The 16338-nt window shown below is 42.9% G+C and overlaps 1 protein-coding gene across 15 annotated transcripts in view; it reads right to left on the minus strand.

Annotated features, from left to right (window-relative positions):
• Positions 1 to 16338, minus strand: part of CAMTA1 (calmodulin binding transcription activator 1) — a 973269-nt gene that overhangs the window by 940412 nt on the left and 16519 nt on the right. Inside the window, exon 2 of one of the 15 annotated variants that reach the window (XM_077976477.1) lies at positions 10570 to 10675. The exons of the other annotated variants lie outside the window; for them this stretch is intronic. Within the exon in view, the coding sequence (XP_077832603.1) occupies positions 10570 to 10675 (106 nt within the window). The remainder of the gene's footprint in view (positions 1 to 10569; positions 10676 to 16338) is intronic. 15 annotated transcript variants of the gene reach the window in all.

The raw sequence follows: 16338 nt of genomic DNA on the forward strand, positions 1-16338 counted from the left end.
AACCCGGGAGGCGGAGCTTGCACAGAGCCGAGATCGCGCCACCGCACTCCAGCCTGGGCAACAGAGCAAGACTCCGTCTTAACAAAAAAAAAAAAGGATTTTTATATCCAACTTCAAAGTCTGACAATAAGTAAATCAGTGACAGAATATTTGAAATAAAAGGAAGAACTGGGCACTAAAATAACATATGACACAGAAATATCATAGACAAAAACCAATCATGCTTTCTCCACAGCACTGCATAATAGTCTCCATAGTTAACTAGGAAAGAAACAAAAGTTAAAACTGAAATCAAGTCATTCTATCTTCGAAAACCATAGGTTCTCAAAACAAATAAGCCAAAGCACAAAAAACTTCCATGATAAGAAAGGGCTACCTTGTACTAGACACCTCTGTGCCAGACACTGGGCCAGGAATTTTCACAGGACCACTTTGTGTTTTGATCTCCCTCTAGGTGCCTGTCTGCAATACTGGGGCAGCTCTGCCATAGAGGGAGGCAGGCTGGTCTTAAGTACCTGCAGAGCCACGGTGGTGGTGTTCCAGTCCACTACTCACTGCTAAGAAGTCTGGGCAAATCAGTGAGCCACTCTGTCCACAGGACAACACAGTGGAATGGAAAAGCACAAGCTTTCAAGTCAGATCTGGGTTCAAGTCCCTCCTCAGAAGCAGGTCTTCAAGCACCTCCCCCAATGACTCCGCACTTCAACTCAGACCCCTCACCCTTCAGGAAGCCTCTCGCCGACAGGGTACCTTTGGAGTAGCCTGTCTTTTCCTCTCACAGAACACATCCTTCTTTATGGCAGCTCCTTCCATTTGTTCTACAACAATTAAAGGAGCACTTAACATGTACCAGACACTGTTCAGAAGCTAGGAGACAGCACTGAACAGGACGGACAAGGGTCTTGTCCTCTTGGAGATATATTCTAGTGGGGGGAAGGCAGATGGTAAATGGGACACTCTCCAATAGGGGTAAATTCCTATAAAGGAAATGAAATGGAATGGTGCATTACTGTAAAAATTTGGTAGAATGTTTTTCATTGTTTCTGAATGTATAGCCATGTTGGAGTGGAAGGAATACTTGGAGCATCAAGAAACCTGAATTCCATCATTAACCAAATCAATGATTCTCAGCCTTAGCCAGTCATCTAGTGAGATCTCCAAAACTCTGATGCCCGGACCAATCATGTCCGAATGTCTGGGGATGGGGCCCAGGCCTCGGTATTTTTTTAAAGGTCCCCAAGTGATCCCAAGATGTATCCAAGGTTGGCAACCACTGAAATAAACAGTTGTATGACGCTGGGCAACTCTGACTTTCCCAGTTTTCTCAAGAGTCAATTTTGGGTAGTTGACCTTGAGCAGAACTTCTCCAAATGTAATGTGCATGCGGGTTATCTTAGGATCTTCTTTCAATGCAGGTTCTGATTCATAGGTCTAAGGGAGGCCTGAGAGTCTGCCTCTAACAAGCCCCAGGTGATGCCCATGCTGCAATGAATGGCCACACCTTGAGTATCAGAAACCAGATGATCAACCTAAAAGATCAGGAATTAGATAAATGATCTATAAAAGATCCTTCCAGTCCTAACATTCCTCAACTGCATAATTCCACTAATTCCTAGAAGATTAAAAAAGTACTTTCATCTGTTAGTACATACTATAATACAAAACTATACCAGAATATCCACACAAGATAATTAATAGAAACTCTAGGGACGGTTACTCAAGTATAGTGCCCAGTTTCTGCTGGAAGTACCCAAGAAGGCTGGGCATGATGGCTCACGCCTATAATCCCAGCACTTTGGGAGGCCAAGGCAAGAGGGCTGCTTAAGCCCAGGAGTTCAAGACCAGCCTGGGCAACATGGCCAAACTCTGTCTCTACAAAATATTAAAATTTTAGCCAGGTGTGGTACTATGTGCCTGCAGTCCCAGCTACACGGAAGGCTGAGGCAGGAGGATTGCTTGAGCCTGGGAGATCGAGGTTGCAGTGAGCCATGACAGCACTACTGCACTACAGCCTAGGCAACAGAGTGAGACCCTGTCTCAAAAAAGAAATAAAAAATAGAACTACCCAAGAGGAGAGATGCAGAGCTCTATAATATATATTCCCTGTTTTCAAAAAGTATACTAATTGAAACAATACTTTTTAAAAAGTTAATGAAAAAATAATATATGACTTAAAGGTTAAAACAAGGGACAGATGATAGCAGTATGGAAATTCAGTAACTACCTGGGTATCAAGCAGAAACTCTTTGAAGCCTTGGACTATGTTTTATCCATTTTGTCTCCATTCAGAGAACCTAGATCAGCATGTTACACACAGGCAAGTTCATTGTATATGGATAATATATACATATATTAGAGTTTTTGGAAGATGGATTAATGAAACAAGATGCTATATAGTAAGAAGTGATTACAGGCTTTGGAACAGAGACACAGCATAATGAAAACCATATTTGCCATTCTTTGAAATAAAGACAAAGAATATTTAGGTCTCCACAGAATGAAAGCTGAGTCTCAAACTCTTAGCACCTTTACTACACTTACTAGTTTTGCTTAGCATCCTAGGCACCATGCCTAGATAGTTAGGGAGGCTAACTGCATAATGGCTCAAATACCATAAATATTCGCTTCTTGCTCAGGTAAAGTCCAAAACAGGTGTTCCTGGTGGGCAGACTGTTCTCCCAGCAGTGGCTCTGCTGCCTGTGCTCCTTCCACCTCGTGGCAGAAGACTTTCTAGGTCACTAGGCCCTCTGCATCAAGCCAGATAAGGAAAAGGCATGATACCCATGCCCCAAGAGTTTCAGGGGCCAAGTCTGGAAGTGGCTCACTTCATTGCTGTCCCCCCACTGGCTAGAATTTGGTCATGATTGCAAGAGGGACTGGAAAATCCCCAGGAAGAGGAGGAGACGGGTTTCATGATCCGCTAGCAGTCTCTGCCACAGTATCTTCTGTAAACTGCTTTTTAATTACAAAATAGTCACTCCTTTCAGAAATGTCTTCTGCTAACCTACAACTCCATTTTCAATCCCTAAGGCCATTCGGGATCTAAAGCCAATCTAGGAGGTTTCCTTCTCCAATAAATATTTTCCTAACATACTCGAAATGAGATTTTATCAAATGCATCCTTGAAAGGATGTCTGGCTTGTTCTTCCCAGTATCTCCGGTAATACTTAATACAATGTCTGGTACACAACACAAGCTCAAATTACTTATAGAATTCATAAATTAATAACAGTCCCCCAAGTTTAGGGAAAGGAAAAAGAATGGTCCTATCTCTTGTCCTGGTGATGGTGGTGAAATTTACTAAAAGCCTTCTGTCTTTTTCAAGCACATCTCTTCCTCTAAAGCCACCGAATTGTCACTCATCCTCTTGGTCACTTTGATCTGCTGTGTCTTGGTACTGTGCCACTGAGACACAAGCAAAAGACTGAACAAGCCGTGGCTCGAACCTGTAGTCCCAGCTACTCGGGAGGCTGAGGCAGGAGGACTGTTTGAGCCCAGGAGTTCAAGGCTGCAGTGAGCTGTGATTGTGCCACTGCACTCCAGCCTGGACAACAGAGCAGGACCCTATCTCTAAAAAAATTTTTTAAAAGAAAAAATTGTAGAGAGGACCTCTTAGTCCAGCAATGTTGCAGATATTTTTAAAGAAAGGAAACTTGGCCGGGCGCGGTGGCTCAAGCCTGTAATCCCAGCACTTTGGGAGGCCGAGACGGGCGGATCACGAGGTCAGGAGATCGAGACCACCCTGGCTAACACGGTGAAACCCCGTCTCTACTAAAAAAATACAAAAAATTAGCCGGGCGTGGTGGTGGGCGCCTGTGGTCCCAGCTACTCGGGAGGCTGAGGCAGGAGAATGGCGTGAACCCCGGAGGCAGAGCTTGCAGTGAGCCGAGATCGCGCCACTGCACTCCAGCCTGGGCAACAGAGCGAGACTCCGTCTCAAAAAAAAAAAAAAAAAAAAGAAAGGAACCTTATCCCTCTATTCATTCAAGAAATCAAGCAATATGATAAAAGTTACTTTAAACCTGCAAAAAAAAAAAAAAAGTAAGAGAAGTTGGGGAAATATTCAACAGTTTTCACAGACACCAAGAAAACCAAACTAAAATTTGGGGCTAGAGCACAATTATTTAATTATTATTAATTTATGAATAAAGGAAATATTAATTTATGAATAATAAATAAAAAACAGCAGATGGTCTGTCAAAAGACATGATTTGGAGATACTCCCTAAAATCAGGTTAATGATTTTATGAGATGGCCAATTCAACATGCACCTCAAACCCAAGTAACTTTATTCTTTTTCTGAACCACAAAAGGTTAGTGTGGGAAAAAATTATGTGCCACGGTACGAAAATACTTTGTGCTCACATATTACCACTTTTCAAGAAGTTTAAAATATGCCATTAAGTGCTACTATACTATAATAACCCTCACAACTCCCCTATGGGATAGAGACAAAAATTAAAGTATACAGTCAAGTTAAAAGGAAAAAGTCTGGTAGGCAGCCGACTTCCTACTCCTGGGGCAGGCTAAATAAAAAAATGAAACAGTAACCTCTAAGGTAATTGGGGCACAAACCATTTTAGGCTCTCAAATTGAGTTCAACACCTAGAATTGAGTTCAAAAGCAAACAAGTTGCTTGAACAGACTACAAAACAGTTCAAGTTCTAAGAGGCTGACACAGGAACTAATATTACAATATATCAAGCCTGATTTATGGCCTGAAAAATCAGATTAATTGATTCTCTATTACCAGAGATGCATGTAAAGCATGTTTAAAGTGATTTCACAATTTTTTTAAAATTATTCTTTCTAGATATGAATCACAGTATCATTAGAATTTTCATAAATTTAATTTGGCTTGGAAGCCAGTATACTCGACAGTCTGAAAATAACCAAAGAGCACTTATTAGATGCCCACATTTTTACAAATAGATTCCAGTAGAATACATTCAGTAAAAAAAAGTGCATAAAATTTAAAATATTGTTTTAGTAGTACTTATTGTTACCAATACTAACGATAATTTTGTTTAACTCCTCAGAGACAGCATTGTAAAATATCAACAATAGCAACCAAACAAACTAGGCATTCTATTCAACATTACATATGTATAACAAGCATTTTCATATATAAAATCTTATTTCGATCCTAAAAGGTAGCAAAGCACACATTAAGCCTATTCTAGGAATGGAGACACCAAGACATGGGTACAAGGCACTAGGCAAAGGCCACAGGCTGGGATGCGGCAGAATTAGAACTAGACCAGTTCTCCCTACACTACTGTGTGATTTCCACAAGAGCACACGGTTCTCTCCCTAATAATGCAGCAGTATTTCTCCACAAAGCACCAATGCAAAAGTGTGGGCAGAAAAAGTAAGTTAGTTGCTCTAAGGGAAAGCTAAGGCAAACGCTCCCACTGAGGAACACCGAGCAGGTTAGCTGGGAGGGAGACATCCTAAAGGAGAGGAGAGCAGTGGAACAGAATGCTACCATGTACCCCTAGAAGCTGATCTTGTCTAAAGATCTTCCATGCCTCTCAAACATTTTTTGGTCTATGAACCACAGACCACCATGACCTATCACTACTTGCTACTGCCCAAAGAACTAAAACCTCATCAAAACTAAAGAAGAAAATGACAGTTTCTCATAATACTGCAATGAGGCGAACGCCAAGAAAATGGCAGCCACAGCCCCGGAATGGAGGTCAGCTATCTGGGAACCTCCCTTAATCCGAACACAGCCAGAATTAGGAAGGAAGCCAAGAACACTCTGAAGGCCAAAAGTGAATTTTATGAAGTCCATGCACAAAAGCTCATGTACTCTGCTGTGAGAAGAGCTTCTCCGACCCACATTCGTAGCTTGATTACTATAAAACTACTCACAGTTCTAATATGCTTAATTATCAGGTTGCCAAGCCCAGAGATCAGAAGCAACAAATCAGAGGGGAAAAAATATAGCTCAAAACTGACACACAGAAGCAAAAGAGTGACAGGAAACACCAAGTGAGATTGTTTTTTAAACAATAAAAATCGGACACAAGGATTTGAAAGATATAGCAGTTTGGGGTCATTTATCATAAAAGCAAACTCTCTACTCAAAAAACCCAAATCGCAGTGTTAAATAAAGCCCAGTTTAATAAGCTACATACAACATAATGAACCCAAGTTATTAAGGAAAATGTGAGTTAAATTCCGTGTGTTCTACTTAACAGAGAGAAAAAGGTAGCACAGTTTAATACCTTTTGTTTGCATATTACTTTGTAGTCTATAAAACACTTCATAAGAATTACCTCATTTGATCCTCAACAAAACCATAGGGCAAGAGGGCAGATACCTCCACTGGTCAGGAATTCGATGGTAAATGGGTTTATCGGTGGCAAACTATAACACAGATGGCTTTGTCAGTGGCAACCTATAACACAGATGGGCTTGTCGGTGGCAACCTATAATACAGAATGTTCAATTGCCTAACAGGAGAGAGTACATAGAAGGCACATGAAGACACAGGGCACGGAAGGCCTCCTGAGAAGCGTCACCACCTGACTATCCCAACTTTCAACTGGAACTGCACTTCCAAAACTTCCGCCATGAAAGCTCCCATTCTTCCATCTGCATCTTCCAGGGCCTCATCTGAAGAACTGTTATAACGCCTTCTAATCACATCACCGCCCCCCTACCGTGGAGGAGAAACTTTATGATGGACCTTCTATGATCCCCACCTCTTGATGTCTTGATGTTAACGGCCTTTTTTGTTGTTGTTGTTGTTGTTGGACACGGAGTCTCGCTCTGTCACCCAGGCTGGAGTGTAGTGGCGCAATCTCGGCTCACTGCAAGCTCCGCCTCCCAGGTTCACACCATTCTCCTGCCTCAGCCTCCCAAGCAGCTGGGACTACAGGTGCCCGCCACCACGCCCGGCTAATTTTTTGTATTTTTAGTAGAGACGGGGTTTCACCATGTTAGCCAGAATGGTCTCAATCTCCTGACCTCGTGATCTGCCCACCTCAGCCTCCCAAAGTGCTGGGATTACAGGCGTGAGCCACCGCGCCTGGCCAATGCTAACAGCTTTGTGTAACCTCCTCCCCCAGAGTGTGAGCTGGACCTAGCAAGTCGCTTCTAACCAGCAGAACACAGCAAAGGCAATGGGCAGACTGTGACTTCTCTGTCTTGCTAGAGACTGTCCCTCCTGGCTCTGATGAAGTAAGCTGTGGTGTTGAAGAGGCCCGTGGGAGAGGAACTAAGGGCAGCCTCGGGCCAACAGCTGGCGAGAAGCTGAGCCCTCAGCCCAACAGCCCAAAGAAAGGAGTCCTTCAAATGACCAAGGGACCCTGGAAGTGGATCCTCCCCTATTAGAGGTTTCCGAGGCGAGCCCAGTCCTGGCCAGCACCTCAACCGCAGCTCAGCAGTCCCAAACCAGCAGACCCAGCCCTGCCCTGCCCAAAAGCCTGACCCATGGGAACCAGGAGATTCCACCCTGGGCTGTTTTAAGTCACTGGGTTTGTGATGACTGGTTACAGCAGCAATAGATAACTAATACACCCACAGCCCATCAGGCCACAGTGGTTTCTTTTCTCCTCTTGAACTGGATCAATCATTTCACCATCATTTCCACCAGTACTCTGTATACGCCACAACAGTTCTGAAATAATCAACTACCCTGTCTCTACTCCTTTATTCTCTCATTATCGAATTGACAAAACCAATACCTTTCCTTAGTCTTCAGTCAACTCTGCAGCATTACGACTGACAACCTCCTTTCAACCATCCACATTCAGCATCCCTGAATTCATATTCTGCTTGTTCCATTACCTCTCCGACCATTCTTTCTCAGCCTCTACTGGTTCTCTCCCCTCTGGTGACACTAAAACGTAAGCATTCATCACATTTCTGCCCTCAGGCCCCTTTTCTGCTCCCCTGCCAATCTCACTCACAACTGTGACTTCTAATTGTTTTGAACTGATTCATTCATTCATTCAACCAAAAGGTACTGTCTGTACACTTTGGTTGAAAGATGAGATGTAGCAGTGAGCAGAAAGACAAGGCCACTGCTTACATGAAGCTTCCACTCTCCCAGGGGCTGTGCTGCTGCCGCTGCATCTGCCCCTCCAGACCTCCTCACAGCCCTTCTCTCCCTGCCCCATGCCCAGGGGGCTGACCTCTAAGGATTCCAGCACCAAGGCTCCCTTGCCCTCTGGACGAACAATGAAGAAAAAAGCAGAGTGATATGAATGACTCCCTAATCTCTGACCCACAACTCCAATGTCACACTGTATATATACACTCTAAAGCTGCCCAATGACGCCTTAAAAACAGCAGTACCGGCCAGGCGCAATGGCTCACGCCTGTAATCCTAGCACTTTTGGGAGGTCGAGGTGGACGGATCACCTGAGATCAGGAGTTCGAGACCAGCCTGGCCAACATGGTGAAACTCCATTTTTACTAAAAATACAAAAATTAGCTGGGCATGGTGGCAGGTGCCTGTAATCCCAGCCATTCAGGAGGCTGAGGCAGGAGAATTGCTTGAACCCAGGTGGTGGATGTTGCAGTGAGCTGAGACCATGCCATTGCACTGCAGCCTGGGCAACAAGAGTGAAACTCTAAAAAAAAAAGGGAAGAAGAAAGAAGAAAGAGAAGGAAGAGGAGGAGGAGGAGGAAAGAAGAAAGAAGAAGAAGAGTGGTACCTTTGCAGCCGTTCTCCCCAAAATATACCTGCCTTGTCTTCCCTATCTCAGTCTGGCCTCACTAAATTCCCAGTTATGGTTCAAAACCTAGGATTCACCTTCCCTCAAGGCCCACATTCAATCAGTCACAAAATTGTATGTGTGTGTGACACACACACTCCTCAGCCAAGCTAGCTCTTTCCTCACCCCAATTCTACAGACAACTCTTGCCAGAAGTGATTTTCTATCAACTCCAGTCCCTATTTGCTCATTCATTCATTCATTCATTCAGCCAACAAGCATTTACTAAGTCTAGGTACTCAAGCCTCTAACTGCTAGAAATGCACATCTAATTCAGAGAGAAGAGAAGTAAACAAGCAACTCCCAACGCAAACTAAAATGTGCCACGACTAGGAAAACCACGTAGTGCTATGGCACACACAGGAAGGGCATCCAATCCAATTCGTGAAAAGAGGCGCAAGGTCAAGAAGGCTTCTATTGGAAGTTTCATTTAAGCTGAAACACAGAGGACACAGAGAGTCAGCAAGAGCATGGGTGAGCGTGTGTGCCTGTGTTCCGGAGGCAGATGCAACTTCTAAATCAAGGCAACAACAAAGTGGGAGGCCTAAAACCACCATTGTGGGACCTTGGTACAATCAGAGTCTAAAAAATGTAACATGACTGTAGAGAGGAGGCTGGAAGGGTAACTAGGTGGCCCTTATTAGCACATTTCAGGAGAATCGACTTTATCCAATCAATTCCATTCTTCTACTAAAAAAAATTCTAAAAGCCTCTCCTGAGCAGAGAATTAAATTCAGATTCTTCGGTCTGACTTTTCAGGCCTGGAACAATATGACCCCTACCTACTTTCTGAGGCTTACCTACCCATATGCACATGAATTCCACCCACTCCCTGTACTCTCCTGGCTCTGTGCCTCTGTTCCATTTCCTCTGCTTGGAATTTCTCCTCCAACTACCATGTTTGCCTGTCAACGATTTCAGGTCAAATTCCACCTCCTCCCAGAAGTCTTTCCATCTTCCCTTCCAGAGCCTTATTAAAGCATTATGACCTGCCTTGAATCAGTTACATCCGTATCTGCTTCCCCACAGACTTTCGTCACTACAGACTGTCCCCTACAGGCTTCTGAAGTATGTGTAAACAGAAATGACTCCTAATTTCCAAGTCTAGGAAAAATGTTCAGAAAAGTATTCAATTTACCACTACTGCAGTTCTAAACCGGTAACCATGGAAGGTCACAAAGAAATAATTTTTTTTTTGAGACGGAGTCTTGCTCTGTTCCCCAGGCTGGAGTGCAGTGGTGCAATCTCAGCTCACTGCAACCTCCGCCTCCTGGATTCAAGGGATTCTCCTGCCTCAGCCTCCCAAGTAGCTGAGACTACACGCACGTGCCACCATGCCTGGCTAATTTTTTGTATTTTTAGTAGAGACGAGGTGTCACTGTGTTAGCCAGGATGGTCTCGATCTCCTGACCTCGTGATCCACCTGCCTCGGCCTCCCAAAGTGAATGATTTTTTAATTATATGAAAACAATCAACCAAAAGCCTAGATTTCTGTATGTTTTCATGTAAGTATCTGTAAATAAAAATGGCTATAGAAATTTAAAAACCAGTATGTGAACAAGCTCAGAAAGAGTACCTGTTCAGTCACAAGGCATTTAAGGGACAGAGTAAAGACGAGAACCGAGAACCAAGTCTTCAGATACTCTTTCCCAAAAGAGATAAACAGGCTACAACCAGAGTACCTCCACACAACTCACTAACAAACTCATCCAATTACCTGGAACTTTTATCCTTAATTCTTCCCACAATTAATTCCCGTTTCCTCCAGAGCGCTCAAGAAGCCTCCCCCAACCTTGCAGATTAGTCAAATCCCTTTATGACACATTGCACGTGCCTTCACAGCACTGAGTCCCAGTTGAAATTTCACACGGCATCTTGATTAATGTCTGTCTCCCCCTTAGCTCCGTAAGGACAGAGACTGGGTCTGTCCTTCCTTGTGCCTGGCACAGATAGGCACTTTGTTATTTGTTGAGTAAATGAAGTGACTTAAAAGTATAACAATAACTGATGTTCACATGGCCCCTGCAGGACTACAAGGTCATAAAATATCTTCTGATCCCTCCAGTAATAATAACAATTATATAAATTTTAATGTCACAATTTTATTGTAACATATTCTAACTCTTTGATAATTAAATATTCATATAGGTAATCTGCTAGTTCTCTATTAACCAGAATGTATATTAACCAGAATAGCACACTATTTTTAAAACATGCAAGGCATCAGCAAACTTTCACATCAAAAAAACATATACTACAAGAAGCCAACCTACAGGCTATGTGGAAGAGCTGTTTGCTCTCTTGGAACCTGAAAGGTCCAATTCCAGTCTAACAGTGAATTACAGTGTTTCACCAAGGCAGCCTACTACATTAATAAATTAAAACAAAATTGTATGTTTTTAAGGCAAGATGTTTGGGTATCTAAATTAGCCAGGACTTCCCAAGCATACAGCAAATCCATAAAATGAATTTAAACTCCCAAAATAGATCCACAGATTGAACATAATCCCCATTATATCTCAGTTGCCTCTTTTGTGGAAACTAACAAGCTGATCCTAATATTCATACGGAAATACAAGGGACATAGCACAGCCAAAATAATCTTGAAAAAGAAGAACAGAGTTAAAGGACTGTCAGTTCCTGATTTCAAAACTTACTACAAAGCTACAGAATCAAGATATTGTGGTCATGGCATAAAGATAGACATATAGATCAATGGAATAGAATCAAGACTCTAAAAATAAATCCACAGATTTATAGTCAGTTGATTTTCAACAAGGGTGCCAAGACACTTTAGTGAGGAAAGAATGGTCTTTTCAACAAATGGGCTAGGACAACTGAATATCCACATGCAAAAGAACGAAGCTGGAAGCCTACCTCACACTGCATACAAAAATTAACTGAAGATCTATCAGAGAACTAAATATCAGAGCTAAAACTACAGAACTCTTACGAAAAACACAGGTGTAAACCTTCACGACCTTGGATATGACAACGGTTTCTTATTATGATACCAAAAGTATAAGTGACAAAAAAAAAAAAAAAAAAAAAAACAGATAAATGGGACTCAATCAAATTTAAAACTTCTATTCTTCAAAGGACACTATCAAGAAAGTAAAGGCCAGCACAGCAGCTCACACTTGTAATCCCAGCATTTTAGGAGGCCGAGGCAGGAAAATCACTTGAGCCCAGGAGTTCAAGACCAGCCTGGGCATAATACAGAGACTCCATTTCTATTAAAAAATTTCGAAATTAGCCAGATGAGTGGTGCCTGCCTGTAGTCCCAGCTACTCAGGAGACTTAAGGCCAGGCAGGCAAGACTGCAGTGAGTCATGACTACATCACTACACTCCTGCCTGGGTGACAGAATGAGACTCTCTCTCAAAAAACGAAAGTGAAAAGACAACCCATGCAGAATCGGAGAAAAATCATATATCACACGTCAATCAAACATTCGAAATCACGTATCTGATAAGGGACTGATATCTAGAACACATATAAAGAATTCCTACAATTGAACAGCAAAAATTCAATTGACTCAATTCAAAAATGGAAGAGGATTTGAACAGACATTCGCCAAAGCAGACATACAAATGGCTAATAAGCACATGAACAGATGCTCAACATCATTAGTCACTAGGGAAATGCAAATCAAAACCACAATAATATGCCACTTCCCATCTACAAGAATGGCTATAATCAAAAAGATGGGGCCGGGCGCGGTGGCTCAAGCCTGTAATCCCAGCACTTTGGGAGGCCGAGACGGGCGGATCACAAGGTCAGGAGATCGAGACCATCCTGGCTAACATGGTGAAACCCCGTCTCTACTAAAAATACAAAAAACTAGCCGGGTGAGGTGGCGGGCGCCTGTAGTCCCAGCTACTTGGGAGGCTGAGGCAGGAGAATGGCGTAAACCCGGGAGGCGGAGCTTGCAGTGAGCTGAGATCTGGCCACTGCACTCCAGCCTGGGCGACAGAGCAAGACTCCGTCTCAAAAAAAAAAAAAAAAAAAAAAAAAAGATGGACAATAACAAGTGTTTGCAAGAATGTGGAGAAATTACAACTCTCATACTTGCTGGTGGGAATGTAATATGATCTAACCACTCTGGAAAAGTTTGGAAACCAGTTCCTCAAAAAGTTAAACAGAGTTAACTAAAACATCACAATTCCACTCCTAGGTATCTTTCCAAGAGAAATGAAAACACACGTCCATATAAAAGCTTGTACACAAATGTTCACAGTAGCATTTTTCATAATAACCAAAAAGTGGAATAACTCAAATGTCTATTAACTGGTGAATGGACAAACAAAATGTGGTATATATCCATACGACAGAGGATTATTCAAAAATAAAAGGAGTGAAGTGGCCAGGTATGGTGGTTTACACCTGTAATCCCAGCACCTTGGGAGTCCGAGGCAGAAGGATCACTTGAGCCCAGGAGTTCAAGACCAGCCTGGGCAACATGGCGAGACCCTGTCTCTATTACATTAAATTAAAATGTTTTTAATTTTTAAAAAGGGATGAAGTAACAGTACATGCTACAGACAACACAGATAAAATCCTTGAAAACATTATGCTAAGGGAAATAAGCCAGCCAGGTCACAAAAGGACAAACACTATATGATTCCATTTATATGAAATGTTGAGACTAGTCATAAAGATCCATAAAGAAATAAAGCAGATTAGCAATTGACTAGGGCTGGGAGGAGGAGGCAACAGGGAGTGGCTGCTAATGGGTAGATTTTCTTTTTGGAGTGATGAACATGTGGAATTAGAGAGTGGAGACAGTGGCACAAAACATGTAAATATACAAAAGAAAACCCCCTCAATTATATATTTTAAAAGGGTGAATTTTACAATATATGAATTACATCTTAAGCTATTATTGAAAAACAGATCAGGCTGGGCACAGTGGCTCATACCTGTAATCCCAGCACTTTGGGAGGCCAATGCTGGAGGATCACTTGAGGCCAGGAGTTTAAGACCAGACTGGGCAACATATTGAGACCCTGTCTTTACAAAAAAAAAAAAAAGAGTTTCACTCATTTCCCAGGCTGGAATGCAATGGCAATCTCAGCACACTGCAACCTCCGCCTCCCGGGTTCAACTGATTCTCCTGCCTCAGCCTCCCAAGTAGCTGGGATTACTGGCACCTGCCACCATGCCCGGCTTTTTGTATTTTTTTTAGTAGAGACGGGGTTTCACCATGTTGGCCAGGCTGCTCTGGAACTCCTGACCTCAGGCAATCTACCCGCCTCGGCCTCCCAAAGTGCTGGGATTACAGGTGTGAGCCACCATGCCCGGCCAAAAATAATTTTTTTTAATCAGCTGGGCATGGTGATACATGCCTGTACTCCTAACCACTCGGGAGTCTGAGGCAGGAGGATCACTTGAGCCCAGGAATTCAAGGTTACAGGGAGCTATGATCACACCTCTGCACTCCAGCCTGGATGACAGAGTAAGACCATCTTTAAAAAGAAATAAATAATTTTAAAAGCAACCAAATCCCTTTAACTACTGAAACTATTGTGAAGGTTGTTTCTTCAAAAACATCATATACTTTCCTCTTTTGTTTAGCAGAACATACTCAGTATTGCTTTTCCGAATTTACTCAAGGTCAACACTATGAAACATCAATTACTAAACAGTTATAAATTCAGAAAATTCAGTGGTGTGCAGGCTATTAGCCCTTTACATAGTTATCTCCAAACTACTATTCTTTCACAGTCTTCCACCTGTCTTCTATAATTTTGTTTCCTCCTTCTACCATGAAAAATCAAGAACAAGAGATCAGAGGCAGCGGGGATATACTAAGGAAAAGCTGAAGGACCGTGCACACAGGCAGCCACATACACTTAAAGACAGGCTGTTTTCTGTTTTCTTCCCCACTTGTTTTCTGCTTTCTACCCATTCTGAAGGCAATGTCTCCCTTTCTTACTAAGGATACACATCTCCATCCTTTTATGTTTCCCCAAAACAAGGGGAAACGTGGGGAAGGCCACCCAAATAGCTGAACTGTGGAAGACCTCAAATGATACTGACATCACCCAAACTGCCTGATTCTACCTGAGAACACCCACAGGGCAAAGACTGCACAGACCATAGCATTCCAGGGTGTTCTGCTTCTCCAATGGTCAAAGAAAACGTTTTGGGGCCAGGCACGGTGGCTCACACCTGTAATCCCAGCCCTCTGAGAGACTGAGGCAGGTGGATCGCTTGAGCTGGCCAGGAGTTCAAGACCAGCCTAGGCAACACAATGAAACCCCTGTCTCTACTAAAAACATAAAAATTAGCCGGGCAAGGTGGCATATGCCTGTGTTTCCAGCTAAGTCCTCAGCCTGGGGCGCTGAAGTGGGAGGATCACTTGAGCCCAGGCTGTCGAGGCTTCAGTGAGCTGAAATTGCGCCACTGCACTCCAGCCTGGGCAACAGAATAAGACCTTGTCTCAAAAAAAAAAAAAAAGAGAGACAGAGACAAAGGAAAAGCTTTGGGACAGTTACTACATCTACCACTAACTTACTCCACACACAACCAGGCTGGCTGACCAAGGACACTTGGCCTCCTATCTGTAGCTACACTGAACACCTTCTCTGCAAAACGTTCAATCACTATAGCACCTGAACATAAGACACTCCTTTAGGAGTCAGTACGTTTTCTTTTACACTGTTTGATGGAGACAGAGTTTGAGGTGCCAGGACCCCCTGCTCCAATAACCAGCTTCTCACACAATCTCCTCTCACTCTAAGACCCTCCAAATGATCAGCAGGCTGCTGGATCTAACCAACCTTCTTTCATAGTCCACTGGAGTGGGATGATCAGCTGGCCTATGGAAACAAAGCAACTGGCTGAGAGGAGTCAGTCCAATTCCCAGTCTTGAGTATTTTTGTACTGAGCCATAGAAACGGGAGTCAGATGATGGTGAGCACTGGAACTAGAGTCAGGACGTGCAGGAGCCTTGACTAAGGCCACTACATGCAACTTAGGCAAGAAAGCTACATGTGAATGGAGAAAGCCCAGCTCCAGAGAAGACATGTACTCCACACTCTGCGGATCCAGTTCCCACTGCCCAGCTACACTTCAGTTTCTGTCCTGGGAGGCTACAATTGCTTCTGCTCTTCTTAGACTAAAACTGCTTTCACTTGGCCTAACCTGTGTGGCTTGTGGTACGTGCAATCAAAAGTGCTCTAATCTAAAGCAGGGCCTGCTTACCTTCCCTGACATCAACCCCAAACCATCTGCTTCCTAGTGTTTATTAAGAACCTCAGACTTTTCTGAATGAGCTAGCCAGTCCTCTTTACAAATATAAATATTGCAAATATTAAAATCTCACCTAAAAATCACTTTCTGTATAAATGAACCTCAGGGCCTGATTACCATCATTTATTTATTTTTTTTTAATGTGTGATTCTGACAGTTGACTTAAGGCACAGCCTCCCACCTTGGGATCATGAAAATATTGGCCATATATTTACTGTTAGGACCTTATAACTAATTTTCTCATTAAGCTTCAAATCCATTTGAAGTTTTTATTCTTTCAATTATGGTAAAACATGCATAACATACAATTTACCACTTTAACCCTTTTTGAGCATACAATTTAGTG

Source organism: Macaca mulatta, chromosome 1, assembly GCF_049350105.2.
Source record: "Macaca mulatta isolate MMU2019108-1 chromosome 1, T2T-MMU8v2.0, whole genome shotgun sequence".
Taxonomy (NCBI): Eukaryota; Metazoa; Chordata; class Mammalia; order Primates; family Cercopithecidae; genus Macaca; species Macaca mulatta.